At 44.0% G+C, this 26,164-nt stretch overlaps 1 protein-coding gene across 11 annotated transcripts in view; it reads left to right on the top strand.

Annotated features, from left to right (window-relative positions):
* Positions 1-26,164, top strand: part of PALM2AKAP2 (PALM2 and AKAP2 fusion) — a 484,510-nt gene that overhangs the window by 263,349 nt on the left and 194,997 nt on the right. For 8 of the 11 annotated variants that reach the window (XM_058694604.1, XM_058694609.1, XM_058694606.1 and 5 more), the window contains exons 5-7: positions 10,755-10,869; positions 11,723-11,744; positions 17,322-17,423. In XM_058694604.1, coding sequence (XP_058550587.1) covers positions 10,755-10,869; positions 11,723-11,744; positions 17,322-17,423 — 239 coding nt within the window. The remainder of the gene's footprint in view (positions 1-10,754; positions 10,870-11,722; positions 11,745-17,321; positions 17,424-26,164) is intronic. The other 3 variants (XM_058694612.1, XM_058694607.1, XM_058694616.1) reach the window with 1 other exon arrangement.

The raw sequence follows: 26,164 nt of genomic DNA, 5'->3' as shown, positions 1-26,164 counted from the left end.
CTGAAGGAGATGAAGAGTGGTCCACAGTGTTTTAACAAATGGAGAAGTCAGTAGATTCACCTTGAAGAATATTTCTTAGACTCAGCAGTCAGGAGGTCATGGACTTGAACAAGATTGGGATACAAGAATGTTGAAGCCACCAGAGGGGAGTGCTGTTGGGGGAATCTGGGAGAGAGATTCAGCAGTAACTCAAATGGGCTGTGGGGTCATAAGAAGTTCACCTGTTTTTAATGTGAGAGAATTTATTCTTGTTTATGGACGAAAGCAAAAGAGGTATCTGGGGAGAGGTTGAAGCTACAAGAGGAGGGGATAATCGATGGCGTGCCTTCCCAGAGGAATCTGCAAGGTCAGGTGCACAGGTGGAGGCACTGGCCTTGAGGAGGAGAGTCTCTGAGTCAGAGGCGGGAGGTACAAAGGCTGGATGAGACTTTTTTCTCTTCTACAAAAAGAGACGCTTCTTGGGGAGAAAAGGGTTGAAGCCATTGAGAAATGTGTTGCTTTGAAAGGAGATTCATCTCACTGTCGTGTAATCAAAACTCTTTATTTCTGATGAAGCAGGCTCAAACAAGAATTATACCCAAGAAATCAATGCTCAGCACAAGCTTGGAAATGATTTCCTGTAGCAGAAATCAACTTGCACAGATCCTGGTGGTGTGAGCCATTTGATTCCAGATGGAATAAACACACGAGACAAGGAGCGATAGACTGATCTTGTGGGCTAAGGAAAACTTATGGAGAGAGAAATTTGAATTCATATTTACTTGGTATTAAATTTTGTTGCACCGACATCAGTAACGAAGTGTGTTACTATGTCCCAGCTGTATACTTAGATCAAGACATAAATAAATCCAATATTAATTTTTTTCTCAATGGATATACAAATTAGTATATTAGTTTGAAGGGGGAAGTAGCAAAACCAAGCCAAGATGTAAAAAATTATATTGAATAGCATCAAGTTAGTTTCACTATAGAATCTTTTAAAATGTTTATTTATCCTTGAGAGAGAGACACACAGAGCACGAGCGGGGAAGGGGCAGAGAGAAAGAGGGAGACACAGAATCCAGAGCAGGCTCCAGGCTCCGAATTGTCAGCACAGAGCCTGACGCGTGGCTCAAACCCACAAACCATGAGATCATGACCTGAGCCAAAGTCGGACGCTTAACCGATTGAGCCTCCCAGGCGCCCCTCACTATAGAATCTTTTAAAAGTGTGTTTTTGCTTTGCCTTGCTTTTCATTCATTCAACACATATGTACAGGGAACAAAATAACATATCGTCTTATCTCCCAATAAGCCTATGCTCAGAAGAGGGCTGGTACAGCTAGGGTTGGGGAGGGTAAATACATTTTTAACAACCACATCGTATACCTAACAGGGCTAGAAATGCTCTGGGGATTTGGAAGGAGTGGACACATCAGGTGGAAATGATTTAAGGAAAACATGACTAAAAAGACAGAATTTGGTTTGGGCTTTGATTTTTAGGTGTGTTAGATGGGGATGAGAGTGGGGACTCATTCCTGGCTCTTTCCCAGGGCAGCATACTCTGTTCTGGCTGGAACATAGGGAACAGCATAAGGCTGGGAAGGGGCTAGAGCAGACCACGCGAGAGTGAACTTCCAGCCTAAGAAGTTGAGATTCGGGAAGGAGGTGATGGAGAGCCACCAGGAGCTTTTCAACAAGGGAAAGGATATGAGCTGTACTTTAGGAATTCCTGAAGGGACATTCTCTTCTCTGCCATATTTCTGCCTCAGTGATGACATGGGGGAAAAATGAAATGGGCTTGAGTTTCCACTGACACTTTGCACTCAAGAAAGGTCCTATTCTATTATGAGGAGAAGTGGAAATCCTCTGTTTATTTAAGGGCTGTTAACCTTTTTTCACAGTAAAATACCAAACAATCTGTGGTGATTCCAGATACTCTCATCTAAGTAAAAGGAAGCAGTTTCCCTGCAAATTGAGTCACAAATGAAAAATATTTGGAGAGTGCCATAGAAACTAATGCACTGTCTTCCCGAAATATGCGAAGTGAATTTTGTAGCATCTATTTGTGTGAAAACAAACAATATTCTTCCCAATGTTCTCTACCTAGACTATAGAAACAGAGAAATTGAGATGAGAGTGAGTGACAGAGAGAGAGAGAGAGAGAGAGAGAGAGAGAGAGAGAGAGAAGCTAAATATTCAAAGAATGAAGGAAGGGTAATGGATGTTGTTCCCAAAAGGAAAGTGGCGGGGGATCAGGGCAGGCACAATTAACAGCTGCCAGGCCCCATAGCCTCTCGCCATGCGTACTTCTGAACGGCGTACAATGTGTCTTCTGCTTCCGTCCTTGTCACTGCAACTTTAGTGTCACTGGTGAGCTCCATATTGTTAAGTCTTATGCGTCCAGGTGGTTAGCTCAGCCGCAGAGGCGTTTCGAGTGCACAGACAGCACAACTTGCCCTTTCTCCTGTTAATCCAGCTGGCGAAGGCACTGAGAGTCAGACTGACATAAACATCCCAGCACACCAAAGAGATGCTAAGACGTGGGTGGTTATCACTGAGCAAAACTCAGGGAACTTCCCTTTGGAGACATTGGATGGGGAGGGGATTTGAGGTCGGGGGTCTGTGACTCACAGCTTCAGCCAAGCCCCATTGACAAGAGTTGATTCGTCATCGTGAATTCCAAACTTGGCGATTGCTCATTTTTTTTCCTTCTGCTGCTGAGTCATTAATGAGGTTCTGGGCTGTGATTAGCTATGGCGCCACATCCTCAGCATACTCCTAAGAGCATCCATTCAAATTCAGCCATATGTGCTAAATGTCTTGTATTAATCAGGATTAAATGTGGATGCAGGCGAAGAGACCCACGAGAACGGTGGCTTGAGCAAGATGTTTATTTCTCCCTCCAGTAAAAATCCACAGGTTGGTAGTCCAGAACAGTCTAGTGGCCCTCTCTGAATTCCTTGGGGACCCAGGGCTTCTTTCATTCTTTCAGTTTATCCCTCTCCTATCCTCATCCTCAGAGTTCAAGTGAGAGTTCCACCTCAGCACATGTGCATTTCAAAATTTTTTTTAAGTTTATTCATTTCTGAGAGAGAGAGAGAGAGAGAGAGAGAGAGCGCATGAGCAGGAGAGGGGCAGAGAGAGAAAGAGAGAGGGAGACACAGAATCAGAAGCAGTATCCAGGCTCTGAGCTGTCAGCACAGAGCCTGATGGCAGGGCTTGACCTCACAAACCACGAGATCATGACCTGAGCCGAAGCTGGACACTTAACTGACTGAGCCACCCAGGTGCCCAGCACATATGCATTTCAGACAGAAAGATGAAAGAAGGGCAAAAGAAAAAAGGGCTAAAGACGGTTCTAGAAGCTGCCCTACAGGGCTTTCACTTACATCCCTTTGGCCAGAATATGCTGTATATGGCTATAAAACAGGCTGAGAAATGTGGTCATTTTTCTGTGTGGCCATAGTCCTAGCTAAACGTCAGGGATTGTAAGAAAGGAGGGTGGAAATTGGTGAACTAACAGTTCTGGTTGTGTGTGTGTATGTGTGTGTGTGTGTGTGTGTATGTGTGTGTGTGTTAGATACACAAAGATGTGGGCAGCTCTCCTCTCCTCTGAGTACAAATATTCTTCCTGAGGTTCTTGTTTTGGCAAGTTGGCCAGACAGGCACCCCACTTGACTGCTCAGCTGTGAACTTGCAGTTCAGGAGAAGAGAACAGGTCTAAATTCAGCAGCTCGGCCATCTGCCAGAGTCTCCTGTTATTCTGGGAGAATTTACTGAGACTCAAACACATGGCAACTGAGCTGCTGTGGTTGGCCTTTCACGTTTCTTGTATGTAACCCTATCTCGGGTCCCTCGATGGAGAGGAAAATTGTAAAGACTCACTCCATTGTCAGGAACAGACTGATCTGGAAAAGAAAGTTGTAAAGACTCAGTCCATTGTCAGGAACAGACTGATCTGGCTCAGAGCTTTTTCAGGAATACACTTGTGAACATTTCTTTACTGCATTTCTTGCCTCAGCTGACTCAGTGCTGAGTTCCTCCATGGGGAAGCCCAGAAGTCCCCCTGCCTCTTCCTACCTTACCTTTCTACTCCTCCCATCACTCCCCTCTGCACTCCTAGGTCCCAGTTCATATCACCAATGTCCTCCATTGGGCGGCAAGTTCCATTTGCCCGGGTTTTCCCGTTTCCGAGAATGGAGCCCCTGCAAGTCACGGGGATTGCTAAACTTGACCTCTGCACTTCCAAAGGATAGAGCTCAGACAGTGAAAGCCACAGGGAAATTAACTTCGCTTCAATCTGAGCAATCTGATCTGAAGGTCAGCACTATTCTAAGAGGGCATGGGCTGCCTTTACAGGTGGTGAGCTCCCCGTGTGTGGAGGATTTCAAGCAGAGGTAGGATGACCATTGAGTGGAACACAGCTCAGGGGCTTCATGTTTCTGAAAAGTAATTAGATTAAATAGCCTCTACTCCTAGCCTGACCTTCTTTGGTTCTATGAGCATGAAAAATACATTATGTTGCATTATGCATTCAGGAAATGAGGGAAAAAGACTAAGTGGTCATAGGGAGGTAGTTGAAAGAAGTGACAGAGAGTACTGGTCCTCCAGCCACACCAGCAAGGTCCAAATCCTGGCCCCACATTATCTTTGCAACCCCAGGCAAGTTAGTGACCTTTCTGTACCTTATTTTCTTAATCTGTGGAATGGAGTTCAAAACTTTCTACTTCAGAGGCTCTTGTGAAGCGTAAGTATCGTAATGCTTGTAAAACACTTAGAAACAGTGCCTGGCACACAGTAAGCACGCAGAAATCCTAATCATTACCTGTTGTTGTTGCTTACAAGCCATATATACATCACAAAAACAATATTAGAATTTTTAGTATTATAATTATTATCCACATCACCACTGATGGGGAGAGAAAAACGAAACACACCTGTGTTTACAGGCAAAGTCCTCTCTAAGCAGTAAGACTACTGGAAACTGGTTTGTATTAGTCTGTACTCTTTTGGATTCACCTGACAGACACCCACACAAAGGAAACATTTATTGGCTTCTGTAAGTAAGAAGGTTAAAAGTGTAGCAGAGGATCTCGGGAAACAGGAGCCAGAGGGTCCCTCTCAGTCAGCCTCTTCTTTGTTTGAGCCTTGTTTCTTCCTACTGTGGAGGAGGGAAGGTAGGTTCTCAGCAGAGCCCTTAGGGCCAGGTAGCTGTTTCCAGGCCAGACAAGGCAGAGCAGGATGCAAGCACAGAGAGCCATGGGGATGAGGATGGGAAGCTGAGGGCCTCTCTGAGGCCATCGTGCTGAGCCGTTTCAACTAGAGGGTAGATCTTGCCGTGCCTGAAAAGGCCATACAGAGCCCATGCCCCTGGGTAAGAGCAGGGACATATGATAATCTGGGCCGTGGCCTGTGCGGTCTCCTCCTTCTGACGCATTTTCTTCTCTTATCCACCTGGTGAATGCATCCTTCAAGGCCCAGCTAACATATCACCTCCTCAGTCAAGTTTTCCTTACCACCTTATGGAGCAGTTGGAAATTGCATTCAGCTGTGACCTCAACAGGGCCTTAAACTTGTAGAAATCTGTCGCCGACAGTCCAGATGCTTTGTGAGCTGTAACTTATGTGTTTACTTGGCTGTTTTCATCACTTGACCAGGAGCTCTGATGAGCAGACACTGTGCCTGATGCAGCTCTGTCCCTGACGCTCAGCGCAGTGCCTGATGGAATGAAGGTGTTTGCAGAAAGTTGGATGGATGAATGCATAAATGGATTTTGAAAGGAGAGTGATTGATGCACTTCACAGAGCCATAGGTCTTTCGTATTTTCCCGTGAAGGAGGTCTGTTGAGGTTAGGTGGATTTTAGAAGACCAGTTGGCCATGATTGCACCTTTATCACCAGTAAATTAAACCCGCACATCTGCAGTGTGTCTGTTACCTCTGCTTACCACCTATTACAGTTTGCTTTTTGCTCAGAAGAAACCGAGCAAACCAGTCAGAGGCGGTTACATGCACCTGTCTCAGCCTCAGGAACCTCGATTAACCTTGCGTATAAATTACACTTCCTGCCCATTCTTTATTTTTAGTTCAGCAGTATCTACTTGGCTCTTCCAGGAAAGCCTGCATTAGATTTCAGTCACGAAACTACAAAACAGTGGCATCTCTAGCCTGGCTGAGATGACTCTTATGAACCCCACGAGGCTCTGTTCCCTGGGACGCTCTTGGCTCCGGGACTCAGGTTTTCCACAGAATGATAGTGGCCTGGGCTCTTTGGCGCCCTCAAGACCAGGCCCAAGCCCACTTGTGCATTTGTAGAGGAATCTGCGCCTTGGATCTGACTTGCCTAGACTGTCAATTCCCCTCATTCGTCCCCTTTGGGTGAAACTCATTTGTTGCTATTGCAAAAGTTTAGTTTCATTGCTTTCTCCCTCTCTCTCTCTCTCTCTCTCTCTCTCTCTCTCTCTCTCTCTCTCCCCCTTCTCAGTTACACAGTATCATGACCCAAATCTTTAGTGCTTGAGCTATATAGCTGAGAGCTCTGAAACCCATAGGGCCAGGGGCAGGCCGGGGAGACAGTTGGGCCAGCCAGTGAGCATCAGGCCACAGAGAGGCTGCTTCACTGGGAGAGGTGAGCTACTTTAGAGTTGGCCTTTCTTCCCCCCTTTTTCAGTCAGCCATTCTTAACACGATTTTATTTATTTTAGAATCCCTTGCAGTGCCTAGTTCTGAGTCCAGCCAAACAAGTTCAGTAAATGTGGGTCGAGTTGAATGTAAATGGATGTTGGCGTGGGTCCATTTAACCCTTCACGGACACATGAGAAGCTGGCTCCTTTCCCATGCCACAGCCTGTGAAATGCTGCCTTCTCAGCACTCGGTCAAAGGAGGACTTTTTCAAAAGCCATTTGTTGGTTTTATTCTGGTTAGACAAGGAATATGTGAGTTTTTTTTTTAAAAGGGAAAATATTGAAAATTATAAAGAACAAAATTAAAATGACCCAATATCCCATTACCCAGAGGCAACTATTACTGATATTTTCTTATTATCTTTTTAAAATTTTATTAAGTTTATTTATTTTTGAGGTGGGGAGGAGCAGAGAGAGAGAGAGAGAGAGAGAGAGAGAGAGATTGAGAATCCCAAGCAGGCTTTGCACTGTCAGCACAGAGTCCAATGCGGGGCTTGAACTCATGAACCATGAGATCATGATCTGAGCCGAGACCAAGAGTCAGATGCTTAACCAACTGAGCCACCCAGTGCCCTGATATTTTCTTTTTTTCTCCATCTTAATCCTCATGAGAGTGTGCCTTGTATCCCTCCAGATTTCTCTGAGGATTGGGAGAAGTGGCGCAGGGGTAGTTTATATTCTTTCTAATCTTATACACACACACACACACATTACAAATGTATATATATTATTATATGTTTTATTAGGGTATATATCCACATGTATATATCATATATTACATACATATATATATATATATACATATATATATATACCCATATAATATATAAATATTTGAGCTGCATCACTTAGCTCTTGTCACAATAGTACTATATGACTACTGTCAAGCTCGGTGGTTTAAGATGAATGCCATTTATTATTGCTCATACTTCAGTGACTGTACTGGGTATTTGCTGATCTAGGCTGGGCCCAGTTAAGCAGCTCTAATTTCAGGTATAGATCCAACTAGGCATGGCTTCTGACTCTGGATTGGGCTCCACTCTACTCCCGTTATGTTTTTTCTGGGGCCAAGGCTGAAAGGACAGCCATTGGCCAGACACACTCTTCTCTTGGTGCTGGTAAGGCACACAGGGACAAACCCAACTGGGCAAGCACATTCCGAGCCTCTCCTGTGTTGTGTCTGCAATATCCCATTGGCTAGAGCAGATGACATGGCTAAGCCAATAGTCAAGGGACAGGAAAGTACAAACCACCCACCATGAGACTAAAGCAAATCAAGTGGCCAAGACCAACATCAGTACGTCAGGGATGTATCTACTTTCCATGGAGGTGAAGAGGGGAGGGAGGGAATATGGTTGAGAATAATAGACTCTACCCACATCCTACATATCTTTCGAGGAACTCTGTCCCTTGAGATTCAATCTGCTCAGAACCCACCTGGCAAGTACTATCATCAGTCTTCCCAGGAAACTTCTAGCCCAGAGCTCCTCTACCCATTGAACTAATTCAGTTTCTGGATCATTTGCCCCATGTGTGTTGCTCCTATTCCCTTTCCTTGATCCTCTCCCCCACCCACACACACAATAATTTACACAGAGGTGGGTGGAAGATTTTACTGCTGATATGGAACAGCAAAAAAGAGTTGTATATCTTTTGGTTTATATATCTATGTCACTTGGCTCCCTCTCCTGTAGACTCCTGTAGACTCAAATCAAGGCTTGCTGAAGAATTCACCCTGGTCTCAGATATCCTGAAGGTCTCGGGGTGCCTGGATGGCTCAGTTGGTTAAGTGTCCAACTTTGGCCTAGGTCACGATCTCACCGTTCCTGAGTTCGAGTTCCGCATCAGGCTCTGTGCTGACAGCTCAGAGCCTTGAGCCTGTTTCAGAGTCTGTGTATCCCTCTCTCTCTTTGCCCCTCCCTACTCATGCTCTGTCTCTATGTCTCAAAAATAAATAAACATTAAGGAAAAAGAAAAGAAATCCTGAAGGTCTCATGTGGCTGAGTCGTGTCTTTTGGCAGTTGGTTTAGTTTCTTTTTCTTTCACATATATATATTGAACACCTGTGCCCTCCACTCCATGATGAATTTATAATCTAGTGGGGGAAATTAATGATTTAGGGTTGCTAAACCTCAGCACTATTGAATTTGGGGGCAGATAATTCCTTGCTGTGCGGGCTGTCCAGGGCGTTGCAGGGTGTTTAGCAGCATCCCTAACCGCCACCCACCAGGTACCAGGAACACCACTTCCACTCTCCTTGAGTTATGGGCAACCGAAATATCTCCAGACATTGCCACATATCCCCTGGGGGGCAAATCACCTCTGTTGAGAACCACTGCTCTAACATTTAACCTCTGATAAATAAGAAGAAGAATGACCAAAATAATGTGCTAATAAATGTTCAGAGGAGGACAGTGTTTTTCCTGGTAGTGAATCTGTGAAAGCCTCGTGGGGTGAGTGGTGTCTCAGCTGAGGCAAGAATGGTTAGGGTTTTGAGATGAGTTTCTTGGAGGAGGGGGAAACACAGGGCACAAATGGGCAAATAAGGAGTTGCTCTCATTGTCAAGAGTGGATGCCATGTAGGTACTAGGAGGCTAGCTACTATAGGACCATCTAAATCATTATAAGGACCTCCGCTCTTACTGTGAGTGAAATGATAAGTACATCTGTGTTCATTTGGAGGCACTATGATTGTACACAGAGTTTGTCTTCATAACCCAGAGTAATTGCTGCAAAGTCTCATCCATCCAGAGGTCATTTTTCTGATGCCCAGGAAGGAAATCTCTGAGAGGCACAGTGCACCCCTAAATAAATCCATGCCTGTGGCTTGGTGTCCTTACCCCTCTCAAGATCTCACTCTGAACTCTCACTCTGAACTAGTTGAACAAACTTGTTTAGCTAGTTCTCAACAGCAGATTAGAAGATGGAAGAAGGGAAGGGGCAGATAAAGGCAGACACAGACCCTGCAGCAAAGCTTCTAGCACAACAGAGAAGAAAGAACCCAAAAGCAGAATTGAATGAGCAAACAAATACACTCAGACCAAATAATTTTTTAGGCAGGGGAACATCCATCCCTTCATGACCCTAAGGATATTGCTGCATAACAGCGGCACCCTAGATGCCTACATACACAATGTCTAGTGAGGCAGGAAATAATGTGACACACCGTAGAACCCATGTGGTAAGAGTTCAGCACCATGGTCAGGAGTAGTGACTGGACTTCTGGCTTGAATCCTTGGTTCAAGGCTCTGCAGCAATAAACTAGTTCCTTAACCTTGCCAGGCCTTAATGGTTTCATCTGTAAAATGGGGATTCCCGATTCCAAAGGTCATTGGAAAGGTTAAATAAATTAAACTACGTGAATTCTTAGCTTGGTTCTTGGCAGAGATTTGGTGCTCAATATAAGTTAACAGTTAATACTATCATTTCATTGAAAGAATAAGCTACTGAGACATCTCCCAGATCATGGCTGTTCTGGAATATTCCTAGAGTCTCCTGGCAGTGACAAAATTTCCCTTTCCGAAAATAGGATGGCTGTGAAAGTTGAGAAAGTTCCAGAAGAGAAGGGCAGCTGTATCAGTTCCCCCTCCCTTTTCCCTTCTTTTGGGCAGTAGAGGATGCGCCAGTAAGAGACGACAGACAGCAGGCTCCCAAGGATATTGGCCACCAGCCATTTTGTAGCAGCATATTTCCCTTGAATGAGACTAGTTCTTCACCCTTTAGGAGAACTGATAGAAGAACAGTTATTCTGAGATAGCTAGGGGAATATGAAGCTATTTGCCTTCAGCCATTATGTCCTATGCTATGTAAAAATATCTACCCCCAAATTAAGAACGCGCACATCAATAGAGTTAGAGGGGAGACACCAAAGCACATTTTAAAGTGGTGGCGGTGAACCAGTGGCAGTAGCTCAGGGTGGTTTTCCTTTGGTCAATGTGTGCTGAGTGGCAAAGCTGAAAACACAGGATGTCCTGTGATGTGAAATCTGGCACCTCAGACGGCCAGGAAGTCGCCCCACAGGAAGGAGCTGCTCTCTGTCCCCAGGATGGCAGGACAGTAAAGTAACCTGTTCTCTGTTTGTGTGTTTTCCAGGCTGGAGCAGGAAATACAAGCACTAGAAAGTGAAGAGTCCCAGATATCTGCCAAAGAGCAAATCATCTTAGAGAAACTGAAGGAGACGGAAAAATCTTTCAAGGACTTTCAGAAGGTACAGAAAACAAGTGGGATTTCTCTGAATTTGATCCACAGGGAAGTAAGCACTAGTGAGATAGTCCCTGGAGACAGGGCCAGTTAATATCGATGAGAAGTCTGAGCCACACGTCCTGTGAAATGAGGTGCGGATTGTGTGAGGACCAGTGTCGTCCCTGACACTGAGAGCAGCCTGTCTTCAGGTGTGGGACCACCTGGTCTGCGGGGAAGCACAGAAGAGAGTCATTAAATTAACCCCGTCTACCTATTGTCCAAACCCTTCATGCGCCTCATTCCTAAAAAGTCATCTCCCCTTGGACGTCAGAATTCTAAAGCGAATTCTTATTAAGCAGACTAGCCCTGCTCCTTACAGCTTTAATTTAAGTCTTTCCTTTATAAAAAAGCCAGAGGCAAAACCGTATCAAATGGATATGAATTGCAAATACACAGAGTGTAAATACTCTGAAAACAGATGCCATGTAGCGCAGAGGAGAGAACTCATAAAGCCAAGAGTTTCTGAGTGTCTCAGAACCTTCCTTCCATTTTATAACCCAGGTACCCAGACCGAAGAAACAATCTAATCACATTAATTTTAAGATGGGGTTTTCTGATGTCACTTCTCCAACATGGCTAAGGGTATTCGCTGGGTAATCAACATGAATCCCTACTTGGAGAAATTCAGTATAAAGTGGGAATGATAAAACTTTTCATTAAATTTCAGGATCCCAAACATATTTCCCAGAAGAAAAGAAAGCATTGGGTTTACCCACCACAGTCAAATTCTGGACCTGGGGGAGAAAGACGGGTTAGGTGGATGAGGGATTGTCTCCCCACATGTGTGGTGATGCTCTGCCCTGCTTTTGTTTCCACAGAGCTTCTCCAATGCGGATGGAGGTAAGTGTAAGTGCTCTCTGCCCCCACTCTGTAGAAGTATTTTATCCCACTCAGCTTAGTGGGTTTCATGGACACGGGCTCACTGGGAGATGCGATGTGTTGGCGTGTAAAGACACCAGAGGGAAGGAACAGCACTCTGTACAGGACACTGAGCAGGTGCACGTCCTGAGACTCGTCTGCCTCTCTTCTTCAAGGACTGTTTCTCGACTCAGTGTTTCTAGTTTTATACAGTTCGCCTGGCTCTTTCTCTTTCCCATTTGGTCCTCAAGGTTCACTGCTTGGACCTTTCTGAAAAGGTGCTCAGCAAAGAGTGCTAATATTGGGACCAGATCCCAGGCAGGGAAGATCCCATTTGTGGCTAGGTCTCCAGGTCACAACACACATCAGAAGGCCATCATCTGGTATTTAGGAAACCTTTCTAAGGCCTGTGGTTTTGCTTTGAATCGGAAAACTTGGCGTTCCTCCAGGCTTTCAGGACAACAAGGCTGGGCAGAACGTCCCTCCCTTTGTGGCCTAAGCTGGCCTTGAGCACATGAAGGGTGGGAGCAGGGCCCTGGCTTCCTGACCCCATCCTGGCAGGAGCAGGCCTTCGTTCTGTCCTCCCTTCCCGTCCTTGCCCCTGCCCTCCGCTCTCCTTACCTGCGGCCTTGGGGATGAACGTGAGGTTGTATGCTTGACCTTGTGTGAAGGTTGAATGTTGTTGCTTCATTCTTCACCTTGCTCCCCTAACTTTAGCTACAAGCTCATGAAAACCACTCCATTACCACTTTCACTATGGCCCTCAGCTAGACCTGCTTTAATAGGCCGGACTCGTCAGAAGGATCGGATGCCATCTGCTCACCTGGTTCTGATAAAGCCAACCTCTAAACTATGAAGATGATCAGGAGCCAGAATAAGAGTTGGCATCAGTGTTTTCCCCATGTCATTTGCAAATATAAGGGACAATATTTTAAAAATGCAGATATGGGTAATGTATTTTTCTAGATTAGGAAAGATATTTACACTAAGGATAGTTCTGACGTTAGACAAAAAAAAAAAAAAAGGTATTGTGTTATTTTATTTGATTCAGGGAGGGTACTGGTTTCTAGCAAATAAAAGACAGGAAATCTGGATGTTTGGCCCCTGGATGATCTTTGGGAAGGTAGTAAATTAAACCTCATGTTCCTGGGTCAAACCGGCAGGGACTCCAGGAGGAAGACCTATGACATTCTAGAGCCTTCTCTAGGGTGTAGCCAAATTGGAGTTCTTGTTCTATGCTTTGGGGAGAGAGCATGGACTGAAGAGGTGACCATGTCTCTCTGGGGGAATTGAGGGTGGCTTCATGGGAAGCATAGTGAGCTTCCCTAGTGCTAGGAGAGACCTGAGGCAGCATGCATAATCAGAATAATGCAGTAAATGTCAGGCTGGAATGGGGCTGTGGGGCATTGACCCACAGACACCTACATACTGGAAGGTACGCATTGACCTTTCATGCTTTTACTTCTTTTTTTTTTTCTCTTCCTTCTCAAACTGAGACCTTTCCTAGACTTATCTCTATAATTAGGGAAGGGAAAGAGCCTGAATGTCTTGTCTCTGGGAAGGCTGTGTGGCGCATGGAGACCCTCATAGTCTATGACTTGATAACAAGCAAAACTGAAGCCATGTTATAAACCCTTGCCACTGTGTCTTTCATTTTCACCCTGAGTTTCTTTCATTTCCTCCTCCATTACTTCCCACTATTTGCATCCATTCCCCTAAGTGGTTCATGGAGGTGGGAGGAAACTTGATCATGACTAAAAAGAGCCTCTAGAGAAAATTGTCATTATTACTCTGTCCTCACTTTTTGGCAGGGGTACCTCAGGCTCAAGGATGCAAAAATCTTAGGGATCCTAAGAAATGGCCAGGAAAAGGTTTCTGTGGTCTTAACCTGTCATTCTGGATTATGATTCCTGCCATCTCTGGTTATAACTAAGTCTGGGGGGACCTTTCCGTTGTACCACATCTACTGGCAAAGAAGGAAGTTTGAAGGAGGGAACACATCCTTCCAAGAATGCGGTCAATGTTTAACTCACATTGTGGGCTGAGAGTAAAAACTGAAGCATGTCCAGTTGAGGGACTCTGGAGTGTCTGATTATTTTATCATTCTTTGGTTTCAAAGGCCCTTTGATTTCAAAATTGCCAAGACCACTCTTAGAATTAACCACCTGTCGCTACTAAGAACTAACACAAAATTATTAAGAATAATAATGCCTTAAGAAAAACACCCTACTTCTGAAATGCCGATTATGGAATCCAAGGCCAACTAGGATTATATAACTGTACAACATGCTGCAGATAATCAGCAAAAGCATTCCTAGTTTAATGAGATGCCAAGAAGATGGCTGCTGGTGTGTGCATGTGTCATGATCCCCCTCAGGTCACCTGAGCATGTCACCCTAAGCATGTCAAAGGAAATAAAGGTACGGAACTGGTGGATCACCAATGGCTTCGGATTGTGTGGTAGTCCTAGCAATCTAGAGACATGTATTCCAATCTTGAGTAGAATTCCCTGGCCACATACGTTCTGACCCCCACCTCACTTCCTCCCCACCCCGTATGCACACTTAGTATATAGCAGAGTCTTCATCAGTTGGGTGGGTTTGTTGTTACCACCTTAAATAGGCATAATGTCTTCTATAACTATAATTTGTGTATAGTATGTATCCTGTGCTAGCCATTATTTACCCACTGAGGAGCTGGGCCAGAACTGGCAAAGGAAAATGTGTATCCTGGGCCTATTTCCGCCCTTGCTGTATGATACTGATCTTCTTAGGTTTTCATCTTGTCCAAGTCTGTGGTGGCCGGAAGCCATCCCCCTATCAACACCTTTATACCAATTGCTGGGAAATCTCAGTGTGTCCTCAGGTGCCCATAAATCATGTTTTCAGGAGAGTGTTCATCAGTTTTCTCTAGCTTTGGCTATTGATATTCTTCATAGCTTGAGTAATATTTCAGTAGTGCCAGAACTAATAAGAAGCACTCATCTTACATTTCTACTGTGGTAATGGCCATTCTCTACCTTCTCGGATGATGGACCACATTGACCTTGGCAGGAAGAGGGCAGTTTATAGATTGAGGCTATGTGAAGAAATTCTTCCCATGGAGGCTTTGGAGGCCCTGTTAATTATTCCTTGTGTTGGTCTATCAGCCACCTCCTGGATACATAGCTTCAGGTTTATGACTTAATGATGTATTGAGCGGGCTGCCCTGTTCTCCTTCTCATGCCCCACTCCTCTTCACTCCCTCGTCTCAGCAGGAGTGTGTGGCCCCAGCCCTCCAAGAGCTGTAGTTCTCAAGCTTGTAACCAAGGAACAATGGGCAAAGGTGACTCCACCCCCACTCACTTCGGGGCTAGGAGCTGCCTCCAGTGGAGGCTAAGACACAAGCCCTGGAATTCTGTGCTCTTTCTGATACAGGTGCCTTGCCTGCAAGTGCCTTTAGTTTCTGGATACTAAAACTTTCAGTATCAGAGATGCCCCAGAAACTCTGTATTTAGCATAGAATGTATAGACACACACGTGACCAGTATGTGGGTTCTCACCTGGTCTTAATGGCTTGACCCTTCATCTCATTTGACTACAGAAAGTCAGATTTACTGAGATCTCAATCCACAGATTTCTGGAAATCCTCAGGGAAAACTCACAAACTCCGCAAATCTTCTCTGGTCATCTCTTGTCCCCTAAACTGCCCCTCTAGCCACACACTTCTGTTCTAATCTTTCCCTGGGCTACTGTCAGAAGTCTACCCCTACACCCTCAAGATCAGCTTATCTGAAGCTTCTGCTCTCTTCTGGTCCTGCCTCATGCTGGTTTGGGGCCCAGACTCTTCCCACAGCTCCCCACGATGAGAGTAACCTAAGTTCAGGAATAATAGAGAACCATGTGCAACCTCAGACATGTGGCCACACTCAGAACCTTTGACTCAAACCAGGCCCATCTTCAGGGGATGCCAGCAGGCTGCCTCATGGCTGTCTCCCAGTCCCCTCCATCACCCCAAAGGCCTAGTTTCCTTCCTTGCAGCAGAGGACCCTCAACCATGTCTGCCCAACCTAGGGTCCACTCTCCAGCACACATACAGCCCCAGAGAGATAGTCACTTGAACCTCACCATGATGAAAGGCCTGCCCGCCTACTCCTGATGTCCTATTCCTTCTCCCCAAATGGTTGATATGGAAAAACCCATTCCCTCAGTGAAACTCCACCCCACTTCTACCCACAGAGTGTGTTCCTCAAAATATAATGGTCCAATATCAGCACATTCTGGATTGTTGATACTCACATGCAAGTCAGCAAATGGTCTAGCTGGTGCAGAACTGAACGAATCCTAATCCTCATCCTAATCTAGTGTCTGTCCATGGTCCTCTCCAGCATGCAATTTAAAAAGGAAAAATGAAACCTGACAGAACAAAGGCAATATCAGTGGGGATACAGAGGATGGGACGGATGTAAGCGATGTGAAGGAGGTAGAGGCTAGGGGGCTGACTGGGCACTGAGAGGGAGCATTCAGGGCACTGCCCAGGATTCTGGGTGAATTGTGGTGCCAGTAAGCTGAGACACAGAGTACAGGAAAAGCAGCAGATGAGCACAGATGGGAGTTCTGTTTGGGACATGTTGAGTCTGAGGTGATTGGGAGAGATTCAGCGAAGATGTGCAGTAAGCAGCCAGAGGGACCCCTGAGGAGCAATTGGCATTCCAGGATTCTGGGACATGGTCCTGACATAAGGAAGGAATCACATCATATAGAGCCCAGTGCTCTAGAACATTCCTGCCTTCCCTTTCCCACTTCTCTCTGGGAGATACACAAATTCTTCTCCTTCACCCCCAGTGGTTTCCTGCTTTCCTCTGATTTGACACACCTGCTAAGGTTCATACTCCGCAGAGTCTCACCTCCCAAAATGGCCTTATCTAGCTATTTTCCCAACTGGAGCTGGTCTCCCTGCTTTTCTTGGCCATGTTTCCTACAACTGGGCTAATGGTGAATTCACTGGGTGTTGTTATTTGGAATCTCAGGGTTTCCTGGCTGAAACAATAACCTGAAGTATTGAAATTGTAGGATAAATTCTAGAGTTTTGGGGTTTTGTTTGTTTGTTTGTTTTTTATGTGTATAAAATAGGTCTTCGGAATGATTCAGGCACCGGAAACTACATTTGCAGTTTAGGGATTGAGCCCCAAGTCTATTTTTCAGTACTGTTTAAGGCATATTTCTAGTTTGATGTCTCATGTTTGGTCAATTCTACCAAGTCAATAATGGCTCTCACTAGCCAAACCCCTTTTCCCTCCTGAACTCATTGTACTCTTAGAATCTAGAGCTTTCTGATGAATCTTTTAATACATAGAGCAGTCCTGGGGCTTGAGCTCTCTGGCCAGAATCCCTCCTACCTCAGCTACTCTGCTGAATACCAGTCACTGAGCAAATGCTTGTCTTTGTTTACCCTGATCCTCTCGTTCAGTGGCTGCCTCCGCGGTCCATTATGTAGGGCAGACAAGCTGCTGTCTCGGCAGTGAACCCATTGGGCCTCCCGACACTGTGCCTAATTGTATTCCCTGTTCTCTGCTACCAGATGCAGTAAATTACATTTCCTCCCAGCTCCCCGACCTGCCAATCCTCTGTTCACGAACAGCAGAACCATCACCTGGGCAGGACGGGACTAGCAGAGCAGCTGGTAAGTCCTGGGGAGCTATTTGGTTTTGATGCCAGGACTGGACATGGGGCTTGGCATTTCTCTGAGCTTTAATAATAAGGGACGTCCAGATATCCTCCCATAGGGGACCTTGCCCTCAGCCCAGCCTCAGACATAGAGTTTACAGTAGCCACAAAGTGCAGGAACTAGGCCCTAATACGTAATTAAGGACTGAATAGGAGGGAATATTGAGAAAATAATAGAGCATTTCCCCCCTAACTTTAGTGTGGTCTGTCTCTCATGGTCTTTGTATCTCTCCTTATTCTCAAAGTTGATCTGGACTCTGCCTGCAGGGGGTTTTATTTTCCATATCAGAAACATACAAGATCAAAGGAGCTATGATGGAAACTGGGTGAAATTATCTTCAAAGTATATGAGTGTGTTGCCAAATCCTTTGGGAATAGAGCTGCTTGCATATTATAAACATATACTTCCAAATCCCCCATTTCTGCAATGATTTCTTAGCTACTGTGGTATACTTAGGGGAAAAGTAGCAATTTAAAGAACATATGTTTCTTGCTAATGTTTTTCACAATGATGAATTAAAAAAAATAATACATTTATGAGTACAAAGTATATAGAGAGCTATGTTTTGCCTTATCCAATGTGAATGTGCCTCAGAAATCAGAACTGATAGACATGAAAAATAAATCTATACCAATCTTTTCACTCTACACAGAAATGCAATGAGGGCCAGCGGGCTAAATGAAAAAATGGCCAAGGTCAGTGACAATGTGGATGAGTTCAAATATGAATGTGAAATTATGCTTTACATAATCTAGGTGAATTAATGTCTAAAATAAATCTTATAATGACACTTTCCATGAAACAAAATAATCATGGACTTCTAAGCCAGAGAAATCTTTTATATGGGCCAATCTGAATATTTTGTGAAGCAAATATTCCCTCCTTATTTTAATGTAAAAATAAAATAAAAGGGCAAGTAAGTGTTGACGCAGTTGTGCACTGATTAAATATCTGTGGGATGTCTCCATAAACATCTTAGCATATCAGTTTTACATACTGACTTATGGAGTTGTAGAGTTGGGTGGGACTTTATTTTTTTATTTTTTTATTTTTTTTTAGTTTTCTAATATTTTATTTGTATTTTTTTTTTAATATATGAAATTTACTGTCAAATTGGTTTCCATACAACACCCAGTGCTCATCCCAAAAGGTGCCCTCCTCAATACCCATCACTTGGGTGGGACTTTAAATGGTGTGTGGTCAAACCCTGGCCAGGTCCAGATGTCCCTGGACTGGTAAACTGGATCTTGCGCCTACAGGCATGCTGTAAAGGAATCACTGGCAGTAGTTTAAGCCACAGACTCTCAAATGCTCCAAGGAGCACTTATGAGATCAGATAAGGTAATAACTGTTCAACAGTCACATACCTTCTGCTTGTTATTGGAGCCTTGGTTGTTGAGAGTTCCCAATAAGTGTGGGTAAACAGCTTCCCAGCCCCTTTCCACAACATGTTCCCGGACCTCACAGGACAGGTGATACGATCCAACTAATGGATCAGCTCAGGGAGAGGGTAGAGACAGTGTGTGAGAACTAATTTTTAAGGGGGGTAAGAGTAGCACTGATAGTCGAACAGTGTAATATGCAAGAGTAAAATGTTAATGTGATTGTGGTGCTGGGTCTGTGGGGCTACATGCACTATCACAACCTAACTTCCTTCATAGTTGAAGATGCTGCAGAAATATAGTGATCCAATGGCAAATGCACTTTCCAAAAAAAGTATTATGTGATGAGAATCTTCAAAAACAAGTTTATGTGTACTTTTGTTTATTACTGAAGAACAAATTTGCATAGATATATCTAACTGTGGAAATATATACGAGCAGAATTGTGGCTGGAATCGCATTTGATGTGGTTAACTCCTTTGTCTAGACTGCTTTTGGAATGGAGTGTCCAGATTCATGATCATTTATGGCCAATAGTGACTATACAGAGCATGGATAGCATACCAAATAATGGCACTCACCACTAGAATTCTTTTTCTTAGATATGATCCATCTTGCTTTATGAACATCCTTTTGGAAACTTTGCATAATCTTGGGGCCATTTTAATATATGTCACTTGTCATTACTCAATATTCTGGTTGTTTGGATTTGGGGATTGTGTATAAATGGGGATTTATTTAGCATCATTGCTTTTAGAATTAGGTGGCGTCTATTCCAGTCAAACATGGAAGCCAGGGTATAGCTGCCCTCCAAAGAGGTCCTCAGACACAGTCACACACCTCTGTTATTGGAGCTTAGTGTCCCTCCAGGCAGCTCATTCTAATTGGTTCTGACCCTAGGGAAGTCCTTCCTCTGATGGAGCTATCATTCGTCTGCCTCCATCTCCCCCCGTTGGTCCTTATCCTGCCACCTGGAGCCACTCAGAACAAACCCAAGTTGATTTCCCTTTAACTATTTGAAAATGACTGTCGTTTTCTGGTCTTTCCCAGATCCCCACTCTACATGCCCTTGACACCCTCCGCCATCCTTGTCCCTCCCCTCTGAACACTCCTCACTTTGTCTCTAATCTTCCTGAGTTGCAGTGCTCAGAGCTGCTCCATGCACTCTTGGGTGGGCTGATCTCCCCCCAGCCCAGAGCGTGAAGCCACAGACCATATGACTCACTTCGCTGGTGCCATAGCCTTTCAGGTTCAGGTTCTAAAGTAAAGCCTGAGTCGTTTGACATGTGCCACTGCTCATCCTCATTCCCTTTATCCTGTGTAGTCGTAGTTCCAGAATCATTGCCGTTGAAACACGTAGTCTGTTTCCCTAATTGTGCACATATGGCTTCACCTGCTCAGAGAACCTACAAAGTTCTTTATTTCATTATCTCAAAAGGCAAAAGTAAGGATGAGCTATCTGCCCTTTGTAGATTTGATGTGATTGTTAAATTTCTTCATGTTAGATCGCCCCCTGTAAGTGTCAGGAGCCCCTTGGGGGGTCACTGAGGAGCCTTCTTGAAAAGTAGAGGAGGGAATGGTGTAAGGGGATTTGAGAGTCAGGGCTCAGGTGTTCTCTCCCATTTCAGACACAGCAGCTCCTCTGTCCTTGGGTTTATATTGTATTTCTATATCAGATTTCCATCTGAATAAAGGGTTTAACAGTTTTAAAAATAGATCTTCTCTGTTGTTGGGGTCTTCACAGCTATTGATTTTAGCACCTCACAACCTTGCTTTTCTTCTCTATTTGGTATCATCTCAGATCTGAAAAGTAAGCTTCCATTATTTTTCATCATCGCGTTGATGAAAACATTGCACAATTGGATCCAAAGTCAGAGGCCTGTGACATACTGTTGGGGTCTCCTGGCCCTTGAGAACCCTAAGTAGACATGTGTGAGGCATGATCATTTAATGAGTAACAAGTTCTGGCAATTGTCTTGACACCCAAAGGCACATATTTCTGTCTTGTTCACAGGAATATAAGGGACTTGATGATGATCCAGATGTGCTGTGTCTCTGGCTTCGCCTAAATTGTCTATAAAGACCTGGAACAAAAAGAAAACGAGATTAATCTGTATACCTTCTGCCTTATGAATCCTCCCTGGTTCTTGGTGGTCTCTGCTCTTTGAAAATGAACTTCAGAATTTAGCCAGCCATGATCTCAAGCTACTGCTACATAGTTTATGTAATTCCTTCCTTCTATTTTTTAAAATCAGAACTTTGGATGTCTGCCTCCACACCTTTCCCAGTGTATAAGATTCTTTTTTTTTAAGTTTATTTAATTTTTAGAGAGCGACAGAGAGAGCAAGCAGGGATGGGGGGGGCAGGCAGGAGCAGAGAGAGAGAGAGAGGGAGAGAGAGAATCCCAAGCAGGCTCTGTACTGTCAGCACAGAGCCTAATGTGGGACTTGAATTTACAAACAATGAGATCATGACCTGAGCCTAAACCAAGAGTCGGATGTTTAACCCACTGAGCCACCCAGGCCCGCCCCCGCCCCAGTGTGTAAGATTCTTAAGACACATTTATCGGTAAGGGAACTGATCCCTGGGTCTGAAGCACTGAACGCATTTATATCCCTGGGTGCTTTATTTTTTCCAATCTTCTCCACTCATCTGGGCTTCATTTCTCTCTTAGTGATATTCTTTCTGGCACTTTTTGGACTGAAAACCGTCCTTCTTGACCAAGAAGGTAGGAGCAAAATCAGATATAGGAAATTGGCTTTTGCTCTTGTTATCCATGATATCACAACTTTGCTGACTTACTTTTGTTAATACTAAGGTGTCCTGGGAAAACAATTATTCCAAGAAATTTTTGATTACTGGTTTTTGAAGTTAGAGATTGCCTAAGTGTTGGGATGAGAGGGAAAATCCACTCTGAATCAGTTTCCTCACTTTCACTGTTATTTTGCCATTATGATAGCCAGTTTTGTATTTCCATCCTCAAGAGAAGGTACGAGCATATATGTATATGCGTACTTATAGGCCAGCAGGAAAAGATTGCATGTGTGTGCATTCACTCAATAAGCCAAGCATGTGCACCATTTCTCTTCTACATTCCCAGTGCGATGTCAGCTACTGGATGTTCACTTCTGGGTAACAGTCATGATCTGGCTGCCTGTTGCCCTCCTAACATACTTTATACATCATTGGGTCACAAGGCACACAGGCTGTTTACAGCGCCACAGGATATCAAAGCTGGATATCCTTCATTGTACAAATGGGAAAAGTCAGGTCCAAAGACAGGGTGTCACCTCAATAGGAGTTCAGACCAAGTGTCTTCCTCCCTTTCCCCAATACCTCCCATCTTACTGACTAATGACAGTGGGCGGTGTCATTTTATACTTTACCTGTGGACCTTCAGCCTTCTACCTCCTCCCACTGATCACAGTGGGTCAAAACAAGTGAGCTGGGAGAACCCTGATGAGTCAAGGGATGTGACATGATTGAGTTTTCCGTCCTCATGGAACACACTGTCTTGTTTGGTATGCTCTTGGCTTGTTTCTGAAATGGAATCATCTGATTGGTCAGCCACACGTCACTTGTGTTGGGTGCTCTTGTTTCCTTTTCCCAGGCTCCTTGTAGTCTTTAGAGCTGCCTTCTCTTTACCAAAGCTAATGGTAACTAGGAACAAAAGAGTACATAGAGCCATGGGAATAAGTTTGAACTGGAATCAAGCATTCTCTGCTTCCAAGACCCATGTCTTTGGGCTCCACAGCATGCCAGACCAGAACAGCTTCACAGCCCACCCTCACCCTGGTTTTTCGGCAAGTATCTTACCCAGGGGCCTCCCTTCTAGTCCACACCTGGCTGTTTTCAGCACCTGGAGTCTAGTATTGTCAACCCCCATTAGACCGCCTCTGCCTCTTCAAGATTCTCCTTATTGACCAGAGGGCCATGCGGGAGCAAGAACCTAGTAAAGCCAACATCAAAGTGCCATTCCATCATTCACTTGTATCCCTTTGCAGAAAGTCACTGCTTTGGTTCTTATTCTTCACTGACAAAATGAGTATCTACTCACTCTCCTGTCTAGGTTCTTGGAAAGAATCACACAAATGCTTTAAACCCTCCAACCTTATTGTCATCAGTATGTCATGTTGGGAAATCACCAATTAAATCTATCATTTTGTAAAAACATACTTCCAGATTTCAGTCCTCTTATCACTGGAACTACCATCAGACTGTCTCCTTTCTTTTTTCTCTCCAGAACCCGCCTCCTGGAAATTTCAGAGAGCTTTTCTTCACATACTTTCTTGTATGTCCATGGGGCTCTCTCAAAATCTCTTTCAGGGGCTTCCCAGAAAGCCTCTGCCCCTCAGCAGCACCCCTTCCTTTTTTTTTTTTTTTCAATAAGCTGAGCACTGGGCCCTCGTCACTACACAGATTGTCCTATTACCCCTGTGGCATGGGGGAAGCTTGAGGGAAGAGGAGGGAAGAGGAGGGAAGAGCAGGGGGTATTTTTTGTGGTTAGACATGAAAGCATGATGTAATTGAGAGACCTCTGGTAAACACGACTCGGCAGTAACAAGTGGGAGAGTTGTTTAAATTGTGTGCATGGCATCGAAAATAAAATGTCAAATTTAACATGTAAATCTCATTTTCCTACTGGTTCATATCCACCCTGGTTCACATTTGAAATATTATTGGCTGAGAACTAGAGCAAAATAACAATGTTTGCTCATCAACAACACGTTTAAGATAAACGTTCATGCCTCCTGTGTGGTTTTCTGAATGTCTGATAATATTCTCATATGGGTATCCATGAAGTCAAAGCCTTTGTGTGAAGCAAGAGCTTCTCAAAGTGCTCACCTAAGTATCCCAACCTAAGAGGAGAGAGATGGAGACAAAGCATGTGAGGCTGGACCCTGACAAAACCTGCTAAAAATCTGTTTCTTTTGAAGCCTTGTTTTATCTGAGGGAGGAAATATGGATGGATATTGTATTTTATGGCATAACATACTTAGGTTTATTTTATGAGCAAAATGTCTTCAGATGTTCTACCCCCATATTCTAGAGATATTGCAAGAACAGTGTACAACATGAAAATGTAGATATGAATATGTAACCCTAATGAAACCATGCCACACGTGGTTCAGTCCCAGGGCCACAGCACATTTAACAAAATACAGTTTAAAATCACACACAAGAACAAGAACAAGAACAAAACAAAACTAGAACAAAACTAACGAGAAACTCTGTTCTTTACCTGTTTTTGCTGAAGGATATGAAAAGGAATCCAATTCATATCCCCACCGGAAGCATTTCTTACGTTTCCTTTCCTTTCCTCTGCATATCCCCTCCACTGCCACAAAAATGTTCCCTCTCCATCCATATTGCACACAGCTTTTATGAGCTCTCCTTCTGAATTCCTTCTTTCTCAACTCTATTGTGTGTGTGTCTACTTAGCTGTTCGGGCACAGAACTTCTCCTCATCGTCTTTTCTGTCCAGTCTTTGAATCCAGGAACAGGCAAAGACAAAATGAGGGTTGGGGGTTAAGATGACGGAGAAAGGAAGATTGGACCAACAATGACAGCATTCTCATTGGTGGGCAAAAGAAGAAAGACATCTCTAAATATTCCCATGTTAATAATTTGTATCTGATCACATATGGATATGAAATGTTTTGTTCCATATTCTGTACTGGTTACAGATCAAGGTGTAATTTTGTTCACATATTACTGGATGGATAATTAGATATTGTACCTATAACTGGCAATCATTAGTACCTTCCTTATTTACAAATATGTCCTGTGAGTGTTTTAATAGTAATAGGACATAATAACCCAAAATGGTGCTTTTTAAATTATAAGTGTAATATTTAAAGAAGAGGCTTTGGAGTCCGTGCAGAATTTTAAATGCCTATTCTGTTTCTCTGGTGACATGTTTTGTGGAAAATCAGGAAATAACTGAGACAAATATTTCTCTTGACATCAACATCATTGTGTGAGCCCATGTGCTTCTGAAATGACAAAGATCGGTTGGCCTCTCACTGTGTCACTGAAGGAAACTCAAGATCTTTGTGCTGAATAAGTGAAACTTTCAAAATGGACATGATGAAAATCAAGCATTGGATCTGACTTCACAATCTTTTTAGTTAAGTGTGAACTGTGAACAGACTGTATCTTATTACCCAAGCAGATGGAACAGTATCGTTGCTGTTTTCTTAACCAGTTCAAGCATTAATTACTGTGTGTACCTTTTCATGGGTGTCGTGTTATACAAAGTATTTGTGACTAGATTAAGGCAACCAAAGTAGACTTTTCAATTAGTAGTGTTTGTTTCACAGGTGTGTATATCGGGTACCTTCTATACAAAAGACTTCAAGGTAGGTGCTGGTGGGGAGGGGGGAATCATAGAAAGATGTCAGGCAAAACACTAGCCTTTAGTGATCCTAAAAATCTATGGAGCTAATAAAACACTCCCACAAATAATTATACTACTGAGTGGAAAGTGTGAAGCACCTTCAGAGAGGTTTAGAAATGTTCAGAGACTCTTAAGAAGAGCGAGAGGGGGCAGTGTCTCACTCAGTTGCAAGAGTGTGAGACTCTTGATCTGGGGATTGTGAGTTCGTACCCCATGTTGGGGGTAGAGATTACTGAAAAAAGCTAAGTTAAAAAAAGAGAGAGGGATGCCTTAGAGATGGAAGAGTCAAAGAAACCTTCTGGAAGAGGAGGCAGCTGACTGGGCATTGATGGATGGGTCGTATTTGGATGTTCAGAAACTTAAAAGAAGGACGTTTCAAAAGAAGGGAATCTTAAAAGCAGGAAGAGTTGAGGTGTGGGATGGTAACACCAGTTACTAGATTATGCTAGAGGAAAAGGGAGCCATTGAACATGCGGTTGAAAAGATCATTTGGATCTTCTTAACATAGTTGGGGAGCTTATAGTTATTCTGAAAGAGGTAAGGACTCATAAGCAGAGATGCCACATGGGAAAGGCAGGCTGGGCAGGGAGACAGCAGGCAGGGAAGGATGTTAAATTCTGGGAATAGTGAGTTTGCTGTGGCCGGGGTGTACATGGAATGAGAGGGGCTGTGAGGCAAGCCTTGAAAGGAAGTTGCAGACAAATTCCAAAGGGAATTATATGCCAAGCTAAAGCATTTGGCATTTATCCTATAAAGACACAAGGAACCAACACAGGGTTTGCGGAGAAGGTGCTATGGGCAGAATGGAGTATAGGCTAGCAGGGTCGGCAGACTTTTTCTATAAGTGGGCTGATTATAAATATTTTAGACGTTGCGGAGCACATATTCTTCTTTTTTTTCCTTTATTTTTTTTC

This window comes from Neofelis nebulosa, chromosome 12 (assembly GCF_028018385.1).
Source record: "Neofelis nebulosa isolate mNeoNeb1 chromosome 12, mNeoNeb1.pri, whole genome shotgun sequence".
In the NCBI taxonomy this organism is placed as follows: Eukaryota; Metazoa; Chordata; class Mammalia; order Carnivora; family Felidae; genus Neofelis; species Neofelis nebulosa.
This window is presented reverse-complemented; position numbering and strand designations above follow the sequence as displayed.